Raw genomic sequence first — 13686 nt, 5'->3', positions numbered from 1 at the left:
CTACATTATACTAGTTTCTAATCTAGGCTATAGTCTAGACTATAGTTTATCGTCTAGCCGATAGTCAAGTCTATAGTCTCATCAGTAGTTAGATTAAAGACTAGTCTATTGTCTAGTCTATGCTCTAGACTATAGTCTAGCCTATAGTCTAGATTATACTAGTTTAAACTCTAAGCTATAGTCTAAACTGTAGTTTATAGTCTAGCCGATAGTCAAGTCTATAATCTCGTCAGACAAAGGGTAACAAAAACACGATTTTGCTTTCCACACAAACCGAGTCTGTCATTTAATGATAAATATTAATTCTTGTTATTTTACAGATTTCATATAAATTCAATGGAATTTGTTAAAGGATGCCCTCTCTGATTCTGAGATAAATATTCATTAAGTACGAATGTAAGGCTTTAATCCAGAAAAACAAATATTAAACGAGAGGATGTCATCATTACTTGAAATGACCTGCTACCACAACCAACGATTGTTTCTTTATAAAATTAGCGTTACAAAGATCACGCTTAATATAAACAAATATATTGATTAATTTAGTTTTTTTTTTCATAGTATTTAAGTTGTAAAATATGCTTAAAACTTTCTTATATAGTTTTATTAATATTATTTTTTATAATTTTTAATTCTAATGTCATTAATTTACATTAGTTTTTAGCAAAGCAAAAAGTCAGACGAAAAAACACTTTTTTATATATTTATAAAAAAACAAACAACAAATAACTCCCCCCCTTAAAAACAAACAACACATTCATCCACCCACTAAAACATATTTTCAATTAAGATAACATTTTCAACAAATTAAAAAGAAAAACAACTAAATGAAATCTTCTAAAAAATAATAATGAAACTCATTTAAAACAACAACAACAATACGTTTATACAAAATTGTTTGTAAAGCAGTAATACTATAGAGTTCATTAAATATTTTTATTAATTTAATATAATTAAAATCCCAATAAAATAAAAAACTTTATAAAAAAAAAGAAAATAATTTTGTCGTTAGTTATTAGGCTTAAAAATACTTTTAAAAAAGAAGTAAACAATAAAAAAGTATAAGAAGAATTAATTACATATGTTTAAGAAAATAAAAAAAAAAACATTTACAATAAAGCTAAAATAAATGTAATTTTAAATAATAATAAAAAAAACTAAATTGTCTTTAAATAAAAAAAGAAAGAAAAAAGGAAAAAAACATTGTTTATTATTCAAAAATATTTTTGAAATTTCGTAATTGTTAGTTAAAGAAATAATAATAATATTAAAACTCCATCTAAAATGATTACTATTAAACAAATAATTACAAATATATGTAATATGTGTATATTTGAATTAAATCTTAGACTTACAACAAAAACAAATAATAATTAAATATTTTATGTTTTAATAAAAGATACTAAAAAAAACACTTCAAAAATTTCCTTTAATAAAAAACACAATACTTTGTACGAATGTTAACATTTTATCCCTTTAAACTGTTAATCTTTCTCTCAACTCCTCCCCTGCCCCCTTACGCACATTTCTCCGTCTGCCCCCCACAACACACCCCCTTGTGAATATAAAATAATATATAATAGATTTCTTAAACAATTTTAAACTATTCATTAATAATACGAAACCATAAGAATGAATATCAATTTTCGCCATTTCCGTTTTAATTTGCAACATTTTTTTTTTAAAATTTTTTGCTTTTGTATTATTAACATAGATACATTATTTACATACAATACATATTTAGTTTTCTTAAAATTATTATGTTTTACTTTTAAGAAATAAAACGTGAAAAAATAACACATTTAAATTCTAGAGCTATATGGATATGTAAATATATATAGTTCTTTTGGTAAAATCAGACAGCAATGTAAGGATTTCAAAATATAAAATTATTATAATAATAAAAACCACATAAAAATAAATGTATAAATGAAATTTAAATTAAAATGGTTTTGATTTTTTTTAATAATATACTTACTTATAGAACTACATTCCAAACGCAGGTGGAATAATTAAAAAGTACAATTTAAAATTTTTTTCTTTGGACCATTTGCGTTTTAGGTGAAGATATGTATATATTATGGATCTTCATTAAATGTTGAGACTATTTAGCCGTGTCTGTCTATTTGTCCATTAAAAGAATGGGGAACACACGGGAGAGGCTAGAGTGCAGAACTTTTGCAAATAGGGACACGTTTTCACGTAGCCTCCATATTAGTGGGCCCGGAAGTGAATAAGTTAATTATGCATCGATCCGGATCAAATTTTCACATGTATCCAGAATTTATATTCCAATGTATGACGGATATAGGGCTATATTTGATGCTTTCCACGCATAAAACCTCTTCATGTAAGGATTTTAAAGCTCATAACTGTATAACTGGAAAATTTGATAAGGATCAGTACCTAATGGGCTCTGTCCCCACTCTGATGTTCTTCATAGTAATATTGCTACCAATCCATGGAAACCTTGTGTGCAGGTTTAAAATAATTTGATGATATTTGGACGTAAGGCTCTTTTAATCAAGGGCGAAGCCTATGGATAGCCAACTGGACCTACGAATAGGATTTTAAAACTCATAATTATTTTAAATATTCAAGAATCTCTGCAAAAATCTGCAATAAAATCCTCTTCGGCAAATTATTCGAACTCCCTAATTCACTTATAAACTATCCCAGCAAAAAAATTTTGCAGTAGTGCAAAGTGAATGCATGTTTCATGACTTCTTTAATAACAGTGCTAATACAACTCATTCTAAACGCCTTCCTAAATTCAACCTATTCCGCAGTTAAAAAATTCCTTTAAAACTTCAAAAATTAATTCAGATTGTTAATTTAATCAAAGGAAATTTATGTGTTATTAGAAATATTTTTGATTATTAATATTATTTTATATATTTTCCCATATTTATTATAATATTTTCCTTAAACATATTTAAAATATCTTCCAAAAATACATACAAAACAAATAGCTTGAACCAATGAAACATCGCTTTCGAATCATCGAATTTGCATTGGTTTTATTTTTTTTTATTTATTCGGAATTCTCGCATAAACACATGATCTCCAATGACACGCTAATGTTAAAATCATGCATGTTTCACCTAAATCGAACCACTTCGTCATCACTTGAACCTCTGATTAAACAACATCTTTGTCATGTAACTTTTTGCTGGGATGGTAACACTCACTATAGTCATATAATACAGTGGGACAAAATAAACTAAAAGAGAAATGCCTCAAGATGATACTATTTTTCTAATAGATATTATTACAAGTACAAGAATTTTTTTTTGAAATTTGCCAAACACCTCCAAAATCTCCAAAAAAACCCTTTCCCGTACCTTTATGCATTTAAAAGCTCAACGGATTTAGGAATCAGCTCAGTTTCTACTTTATAATGAAGTATTTGATTTATGTAAAAATACCCAGCAGTTCGGTCGGACATTCCCGAACTACCTATTTGACCTACCACTTACGGTTACCCCTAGCCACCGATCGCCCAGGTGACTAGCTATTTTAACATTTGCTTGTCCTACGAGGAAGTCAATCGTCATCCAATAGATTACGAAGAGGCAGACAAAATGCTTGTTTTTTAAGTGTCCACTCTCTCGCTTACATAGGGGACACTAAAGTGACGATTATCCTCACCCTCGTGAAGAAAGACGAATTGAAGCCAGGTGGTTAGACGTTAATGGAAATCTCTGTCTTTTTCGGGTGCATTGACTCTTTGCCGAACTGCTGGGTAGCCTGGAGAAATACATACATATACATATATACATACATATGTATATATGTAGGTGCATTTTGATTTTATTCTCCTGAAAATACAAGATCGCTTATGTTACGTTACTGCCATAGAAGGCCATAGGAACATGCAGGGGTATAAACCAGAGAAATGTTCATTGTCATGTTCATCAGTTCTTCACTGCGTGTAACGTACAACTATCACCAGCGAAGTCATCAGCAACACTTTTTACCACTTGGATAAAGGCAGTAAACTTAACCCTTGGCGTCGTTTACTCAACTAGCCGGCAGCACCCGAAGAACTGGAAAAAGAAATCTTGTTAGCTACATATAAAATGATTGGTCGGTCAGTGGTTAACTATGCTGCTCCAGTGTGGTCGCCTTCTCTCAGTGATACCCAGTGGAGAAACATTCAAAGCTCCCAAAATGCTGCCCTAAGGACTTTAGCGGGCTGCCTAAAAAATACCTCGGAACATCATCTGCACAAGTAAACGAAGGTCTTCCCAGTCAATAAATACAATGTCATGTTGACTAAACAGTTCCTCCTGGGGTATCATCGTAGGAGTCATCCAAACTTTAGCATCACACAGTTGGGTACTCCCCCGAGGCATGTCAGGAATGATCTTCAAGTATTCGAGGAGAACGTATGCAGATATGTGCAGGATCCATTAGATCAGTCTTCGTGTACAGCAGCTTTGAACGACATACATAGAGAGGCGATCAATTCCGCTGCTCAGGATACCGCATGAATGTACTACTTATAGGTCGCCCATAGCAGTCACAGAAGAAAACCTGCCGCGGAAAACAAGAGTAGTTCTGGCACAACTAAGATCGGGATGGAGCAACAGGCTTAATGCCTACTGGTGACGTATAAACCGTGTCGTCCCCACATATTCAACTGCTCAGCTAACGATACTTCACTTTGTCCAATGGATTAAGAACACATCCAGGGGAAGTAGCACAAATTTAAGATGTAGAACCCCAACTAAATTATTGTATAGTTATAGCTTTTACAACAACAACAACGATTGTTCCATGGGCCACGCGAAGATCACGGATCTTTTACCGAGACCCCAGTATGATATTCCTCCTTCAGCCGAACAGTTGCTTCCGCGTTTATACCGACGGATACAAGAATACGAAAGGAGTTGGTACCTTCATTGAGAAATTTGGTATAAAAATCTCTTTCCTACTCAATGATGACTGCACTGTGCTTCAAGCTGAAGTATTAGCGATAAAGAGGCCATCGAATTGGCCAAGGTACTACCGGATATCTAATAGAGATATCATAATTTATACCGATAGTCAAGCCGCTATTAAATCCCTAATTGGTGTGTTTTCCTCATCTAGACTTGTCCATGAATGTCGAACGTCTCTCAAAAAGATGGCGAGACATTCGAACATTACTTTAATTTGGGTCAGGGGAGTACGTATGGCAACAATATTTCTGACACTTTGGCAAGAGTTGGAACAACGCTAAGCGAACTTGAAATAGACCAGTGCTGTTGTGTTCCACTACTACTCTACTCTATTGCTCATGACACATGGTATCGTGAGCACGCTTGACGATAGTAAGATTGCTGTGGTCCCATATGGGTCCACGCAGTTCCGAAATCGGACGCTTAGGTCGGCCTACTTTGGCGATCTATGCGAATTAGCAAATGTTCAATTGGAAAGTCTTACGGTGTTCGTAAATTTGACAGAATGGGTGTGAACTTCCCCCACTAAGCAGGACATAATCTTATACTCGCGTCTTTTCTCTATGCCAAATATGTCTGGTTCTTCTCTTCTTCCGTTTCCTCACTCTTTCTCTCTCTCTTTAGAGGCAATTACTTACCACAATCGTTAACAAGTAATTAGAAAAATTATACCTTATGCATATGTATGTACATTATTTCGTTCCCATTTGTATGGATAAAAAATTATGTACTGATGTTTCCACCAAAAATGAAACCATTATATGATATTATTTCGTCCTAAGGTGGTTCAAATGATAAAAAAGGTAGTTTTTTCGAATCATTTTTGCGAGTTCGATATGACGTTGAAATCGCCTTTCGAAGACCTTTTATAAGATAAAATTGTAAGAAATATGGACAACATCAAAAAAATTGAAAAAGGTAATTTGAGAAATAATATCATATAATGAACTAAATTTCAATTTCAGGCGGAAACATTAGCTCCTTTCAATTTGCCGCCAACCTAATGTGCAAAGATAATTGCTAACAGTTCAGGAAAGGAGATTTATATAAGTAACTAATTCGAATATTTTGTATATTTATCAGTAAGTCGACATTTTCCGACAAAAATAAAAACAAGTAAGAAATTATAGTCGTACGTGGCCGACCTTGGCAGAGACCCGAATTCGGACGCTTGGATCAGCCTACTTTGGCGATCTATCCGAATTGTCGAATATCCAATTGGAACGTCTTCTGGCGTTCATAAATTTGTCGGTATTTACGCTAATCAGGACGTAATCTTACGGTCATATCTTTTAACCCCATGGCAATTAGGCCTAGTTTTTCTACTCAACGGTTTCCTCACATCTCCTCTCTTCATTTTCTATTTTCTCGCTTTTCTATTTTTCCTTATATTTCTTTCCTTCTTACAAGTATTTTTACAAAGGGATCAACTTGGACCTAAGTAAACCTGCACCTGTGATAACCTAACCTAAGGTAGGGATCTGGGACTTTTACAAAAAAGTATTTTTTATTTATTTCGTACTTAGTACATTAAATGATGAGAGGCATTCCCACTAAAAAGTGGTCCACGACACACTCACATGTACATATGTATATGGGAAATCTAATGATGGATCTTACAGTTTATGAGGTACTTTTTTGCATTTGAAAATTAAACTTTATTTTGTTGCTAATCCAAGTCTATGACATCCCATAGTGAAATATGCCTTAAAAATTATTCTATAAAGAGAATTTCAACTAATTCAAATTCTCTTTAAGAATGATATCATAATAAGAATAAACTGAATAGAGCCAAATTAATTAAAACTGATAGTAAGCCAGAGAGATGAGAAACAGACTTTAATTTAAGCACTGATAACGTTTATGACATTTCTTATCAGTTTCCAATTATTCCCACTTTTTTATTACAGCTGATTATTTATAGTCGTAGTGGATTAATGAAAGAGCAAAATCAATGGATGAACATTAAGAAGCGAAAAAACATTTCATCAGTTGATAATCGAATTGTCTAAGGCAAACAAGCATAGCGAGTAATACCCCCCCAGGATCAAGTGAATTATTTTTAGAAGAAAAACAAATACAAAAGAAATCTATAAAAATGATTAGAAAACTAGTGACACCAACAAATAGTCTACGAAAACTTTCGTTATCAACGATTGGCCAACGTAGTTTTGCTGCTCAAGCATCGAACGATAAAGTCGAACGTACAGCACTTTATGATTTTCATGTTAAAAATGGTGGTAAAATTGTTAATTTTGGTGGTTATTCCTTGCCCGTGCAATATTCTGATCAGGGTATAGCAGCTTCTCATATACACACCCGCAAATTTGCTTCGATATTTGATGTCTCGCACATGTTACAAACCTATGTACGTGGCAAAGATGCTGTAGAATGCATGGAGTCTATATGTACAGCCGATATTCGTGGAGCTGCTGATGGTACTGGTTCATTGACGGTGTTCACCAACGAAAAGGGATGCATTCTGGATGATTTGATTGTAACCAAGGTCAAGAATGATCTTTTATATGTGGTGTCAAATGCCGCCATGAAACAACAGGATATGCAAATAATGGAATCAGCTGTTAATCAATTCAAATCGAATGGCAAAGATGTTGCCATTGAATTCTTAGTACCAGCCGACCAATCCCTAATTGCGGTGCAGGGCCCTACTGCTGTTGAAGCTTTATCCGCTGTAACTGTGGGAGATTTGAGCAAGTTGTACTTCATGAATACTGTTGTAACGGAAGTAGCTGGTGTGCCCAATTGCCGCATTACACGTTGTGGTTATACTGGTGAGGATGGTGTTGAAATATCCATACCATCTGATCGCGTTGAACATGTCACCGAAGCTTTATTGCAGCAAACAAAGCAACAAGTTAAATTGGCCGGTTTGGGAGCACGTGATTCGCTCAGACTTGAGGGCGGTCTATGTTTGTATGGCAGTGATATTGATGCCAATACAACACCTATCGAAGCTGCCCTTGCTTGGCTGGTAGCTAAACGTCGTCGTGCAGAGGAAAATTTCCCTGGTGCTGCTGTTCTCAATAAACAATTGAAATCTGGTGTGGAACGTAGACGCATTGGCATTAAGTTGACCGGTACTGGCAAACCTCCACCAGCTCGTGCTGGAGTGGAAATTTTCAAAGACGACCAAAAGGTTGGAGTAATCACCAGCGGTTGCCCAAGTCCATCTCTCGGTTTTAATATTGCCATGGGCTACATACAGGAGCAATACAAACAAGCCGGCTGTGCAGTGCAATTAAAAATACGTGACCGTTTTTATGATGCTGAAGTGGCTAAAATGCCATTCATTAAGACAAATTATTACCTCAAACCAAAACAATAAAACTTGTTAAGATTTTGACATAAAAAGAAATTAACTTAATTAAAAACAACAAAAAAAAAAAATGCAATTACAAAAATAAAATTTATGATTTATTGCTTTTTTTATTTCTAGAAATTGTATTGTTTAGTAACAAATTAACGATAAATTTTATTCACAACTTATGCGATAAGAACTTTATAATTAAATCTACTTTTAACTAATTAAAAATGTTCATATGATGAAAAATTTGAATTAACTAATGGCCAAACTTTAGGTGAACGATTAGGGATTAAATTAAAGTAAAATTAATACTCGAAAGTTGTTTTTGAGTATTCAGTTAGTTAATTTTTTTTGCTAGTTTAAGCGCCCAATGGAGCTGGTTTAAATATATGTACATAAGCAAGAAATGCAAAAGTATAAACAGCTGATGCAACAAAATTAATACAATTTGATTAGGATAAATCTTGGAGACTTTAAAATACACTTTTTATACCCTACACCCCTTTAGTTGGGAGGGTATATTGGGTTTGTGCTGATGTTTGTAACGCACAATAATATTGGTCCTATACCCAACTTAAAGTATACCAATCGGCTTAGAATCATTTTCTGAGTCGATTTAGCTATGTCCGTCCGTCTAATCAAACTACAGGTCGCAATTTTGAAGACCTGTAGTTTTTCAATGAAATATTGCCCCAGGGACGAAGCCTATTGCAAATGGTTAACATCGGTCCATTATTTCACCTAGCCCTCATACAACTGAACCCCTGAATAGGGCTTGTAAACCTTGTAATCAAACTACAGGTCGCAATTTTGATAATAAATGAAAATGAAATTTGGCACATGATCTTCTATAGTACCGGAGATAAAGCCTATTGAAAATGGTTAACATCGGTCCATTATTTCACCTAGCCCCCATACAACTGAACCCCTGAATAGGGCTTGTAAACGTTGTAATCAAACTACAGGTCGCAATTTTGATGATAATTCAATGAAATTTGGCACATGATCTTCTATGGCACCGGAGACAAAGCCTAAAAATCGGTCCATTATTTCACCTAGTCCCCATACAACAAAATCACCTAAAGTTTGATATAACAATAAATTCTCAAAAACTGTAGTTTTTTGTATATTTTGCCTATAATTTACAAATGAAACTTTAACATTCCAAATTTTTACAATTCTTCCGATGAAAATACTTTTTGAATTAAAGCATAATGCCCTCCGCATTATAGAAGTGTAGGGCATAAATACCACGAATATACCGAAAACCATAAGTTTTCAAGATTTAGGTGAAGATATGTCAGATGTTAAGCCTTTATTTTAAAACTGACAGAATGGCCTTTCAGATGGTATACCACATTTTCTAAATAAAGTTGTCTTGTCGTCTCAAAAGGGGCTAAAAATTGTTTTTTTTTTTTTTTTTCAAATTTCAGGATATCTCAAATCCCAGATGTGATGGAGAAAATGTGAGGTCATATTCGGATTCAGTACGACTTTCCTTTAGAAACGTCTAACTTGGCCTCAGGGTTTTGATTTTTTTGAAATTTTGTCGGCCATTCGAATTCTTCAAAACATACCTGATGTGGTCCTAGTGGTCCGTGAAAACACTTTTGGGAACCGTTGATATCATCATATGTATGAATAAAGAAACTATCAGTATTAAGCCTAAAAATATGCACATATTTTTTCACACGCAATTTATAATTCAAATAATTTTCAATTTTAAAATTATGTATGTTTTATGTATTTCTTTGTACAACACGCATCATGCATTTGCCAAAAAAGTATTTGGATTAAATGAATCTCTCTCAGTTATGAATATCAAATTTTTAATCATAAACTTTTATACATCTTCCGTATTTAAAAATGTATTTATTCTTTATAATTTCAATATTGATTACATACAAATTTCAAAATAATAAACATCAAACAAGATTTAAAATATTTGAAGAGGCGTGTGTTCTAATTTTATTTAAAATTTAAATATTCCATCCAAACAGATGACACACTTGATACAATAAATACTGCATTCAAATATCAAACGTTAAACAACAATTTCAAAATTTGTTTGACTGTAGTTGAGGGATTAAAATTTAAATGTTTGCCAAGTACCTATTCGTATTATTAATAGTAATTCATTTGCAATTTTAACTCCAATTTAAATAATCAAATATAAGCAAAATATCAGTGTGTGTGTGTGTGCATTAGAAGAACGACTTAGAGATGTCATAGACTTGTTTGATAAGATTAGATGAAGTAAATTTGGGATTTCGTTTTTATAAATACGACAAGTAGTATTAGACAACTTGTACGTAGACCACAATTTTGCGGAGAGATTTTTTAATATTATGTATTTTTATTTATTTTTTATAATGAAATTGAATTAATTCGTGGTTTGTATTATAAGTTTTAATTTTTATTTGAGATTGCACATCGCGAGAGTTAAAAAGTCTTGGCGCTTGTAACTTTTCTCATTTTCGTAAGAACTTTGTGGGATTTTCCGGATTATTTGAAATGAGGCTGGTTGGTTAGTCATCTGACATTCGTCGTTAGTGATCGATGAAAAGAGTGAACAAAAAAGTATTGCATTTGCAAATCGAAAGTTTACTGATGGTATTCCGGATATTAAGATTAAAGTTATTAAAGTATCTCCCGATCGTTATGTATACCAGGATACATGTAAACTTAAAAGTAAATTAAATAATTTTAGTTTGATTATTTCAGTTATCTGTCACTGATACCTAATTTCTAGTCACGTGAATGTGTGCTCTTTCAGTTTCCATTTCTTTAAAATTCACATTAAAAGTTCCTCATGAAATGATTCGGGTTTCTAACTTTGCAGTTTCCAAGAATACTTGTATACTATGGAAAATTTTAAAAATTGCAATCATTGCATTAACTTTCAAAATTTATAATAATTTATCTTTTTTAAATTCATTCGTCACATTGCTTAAACCTTACTGGATTGCCAAAGAATTTAAAGTATATTATAGGTTTTATTGAAACTGGATTTAATTATACCCTACACCACTATAGTGGGAAGGGTATTATGCGTTTGTGCTGATGTTTGTAACACACTAAAATATTAGTACTATACCCACCTTTAAGTATACCGATCGACTCAGAATCACTTTCTGAGTTGATTTAACGATGTCCGTCCGTCCGTTAAATTTGGCATACACGTTTCTTTTGACCCAAGGACGAAGCCTATTGAAAATGGTTAAAATCGGTCCATTATTTCACCTAGCCCCCATACAACTGAACCCCCCGAAAAGGGCTTTTGAGCTCATAATTCTGTATAATATAAATGTATCTCGATAAAAGTTCGCACAACTAAGTTTTATACAAGCCTTGATGACCTTGCCGAATTTCGAAAAGATCGGACTTCATTTGACCCTAGCCCCCATACAAACCCCCCTTCGAAAAATGACTTGAATATCCGCAATTCACTTATTAACACTGTTATTGCAATGAAATTTATCACAGACAAATATTATATAAATATAAATCTATCCAGCCCATTTTATCGGGATCGGTTCACATTTGCTCCAATCCCCCATATAAAGCCTCTTTCAGAAAATTAGTTTTTCGTCAATAAATTGCTTAAATAAATCGGAATCAAGTTAATATTCCAGATAAATGCTTTATTATGAAAAATAGATCACATTTAATATTCATAACTGGTGTAGGGTATCATATGGTCGGCCACGCCCGACCATACTATCTTACTTGTTTTGTTATATAATTAAATACTGGCATTATGGAATCATAAATTTTATTTAATCACAGTATTGACAACAATCGTTTATATATAACTAGCTATGCCCAGTGTGCTTTGCTACCCTTAAATCAATATAAATAAAAAACACTGCGATTTTAAAAGATTCTAGTTCTAACAGTTTCCCTGATATACGATTTTTTTATATTTAATTCATATGGCAGGAGCCCCTATTATTTACCAAATGTTCACATGGAGGACAGAGTTCTTCGTGCAAAATTGGGAATTATAGCTCTAATAGTTTCCCAGATACATGAATTTTTGTTCTTAATACATATGGGAGTTGCCAAGCCTTCCTAATATAAGTCCATTTTCCTCACAAATGTTCAAAAGGATGAAAAAGTTCTTCGTAGCTCCATTAGTTTTTTTCATTTAATTTATATGGGAGGTACCACGCCCCTAAAATCTAGTCCGCCAATTTATTACCCAAATGTTCACATGGATGTCAAAGTTGTTCGTGCAAAATTTTAGCTCGGGAGGTACCATGACCTCCTTATAGATAGTTCGCCCATTTTTGTGGCGTAGCACCTCGCTCGCTTGATATTTTGAAGTAAAAAGTAGTCTATAGTTCGGTACAGGCATTTAGCTGGCTATAAAGACCAAACAAACATACAATCACACATTCATTCTTATATACATACATAGATAAAAAATCAAGTTTTAATTATTTTAGAGGAGTTGTTTACCATCGTTGGCGAACATTTATAGGAATTTTGATACCTTAGACTAGGAAGAAAGAGCCAAAGGAGTACTTACCTTCATATCGATTTAATATTATATACAAAATAAATTCGAAAAATTTTAAATTAAAAGTTATTATGCTTCAAAAAGTGATAGTTATTACAACTGGCATGGTCAAGGAGGCAATCAAGAGTTTTGCACCCTATAAAGCTGCTGGACCGTATTTGGTATTTTACCGGTACTTTTTAAGAAGGAGGCGGGACTAATTTCAGTTCATCTTTCAAAGATTTTAACTGCATGCGAAGGTAATATTTATACCCAAACCCGGAAAACCTAGTTATGCGACACCAAAGTCATACCGACCGATAAGTCTTATTGTCCTTTCTACTTAAACTTTGGAACGGTTAGTCGATACCATTGTTAAAAGCAGTATACCACACAAAGACCTCAAATATAATGAAATTGTTCACTATATAGGTAAATCCGTATACACTGGCGGTATGTTTTGGCGACGAAGGCGCCTTCACACACTGATTTTCTTATCCAATCCTTAGACCAGTTTTATGATGAGCGGGTGCTCCGTAAATGGATTAAATGCAAGCTAAGGAACAGATGTACGATATAACTATCAGAAAAAGGGTATTTCGCGGATTTTGTCCCCTTTACTCTGGGTAACTACGATTAATAGTCACCTAAGGACCTTAGACATGTCTGCTATGCAGACGATGTTGTAATACTTCTAAGGGGAAAGGATCCAAATTACTTGCGTAAAATCCTTGACCGGAAATTAAAAAGGAGTCACCATAGTACTATATAGTCATATAACACATTGTCTTTATAAAAATGTAATTAGACCAATTCTAATTTATGCCTTAGTAATTCGGTGGGCTTCGTTCTACAGAAAGTGTAATATCAAACTATTACAGGTATGTGGTTCAGTGTACATGTACCAAGAC

At 33.3% G+C, this 13686-nt stretch overlaps 1 protein-coding gene across 1 annotated transcript; it reads left to right on the top strand.

Annotated features, from left to right (window-relative positions):
• Nucleotides 1–6883: 6883 nt before the first annotated feature.
• On the top strand, nucleotides 6884–8523 carry LOC119608908 (aminomethyltransferase, mitochondrial). The gene has a single exon (XM_037963487.1). It carries the CDS (start codon nucleotides 7045–7047, stop codon nucleotides 8290–8292), a length of 1248 nt encoding a protein of 415 aa, XP_037819415.1. The 5' UTR covers nucleotides 6884–7044; the 3' UTR covers nucleotides 8293–8523.
• Nucleotides 8524–13686: the final 5163 nt, after the last annotated feature.

Source organism: Lucilia sericata, unplaced genomic scaffold, assembly GCF_015586225.1.
Source record: "Lucilia sericata isolate MDLA Ls3-8-SP2 unplaced genomic scaffold, ASM1558622v1 Contig000899F_arrow, whole genome shotgun sequence".
In the NCBI taxonomy this organism is placed as follows: domain Eukaryota; kingdom Metazoa; phylum Arthropoda; class Insecta; order Diptera; family Calliphoridae; genus Lucilia; species Lucilia sericata.
This window is presented reverse-complemented; position numbering and strand designations above follow the sequence as displayed.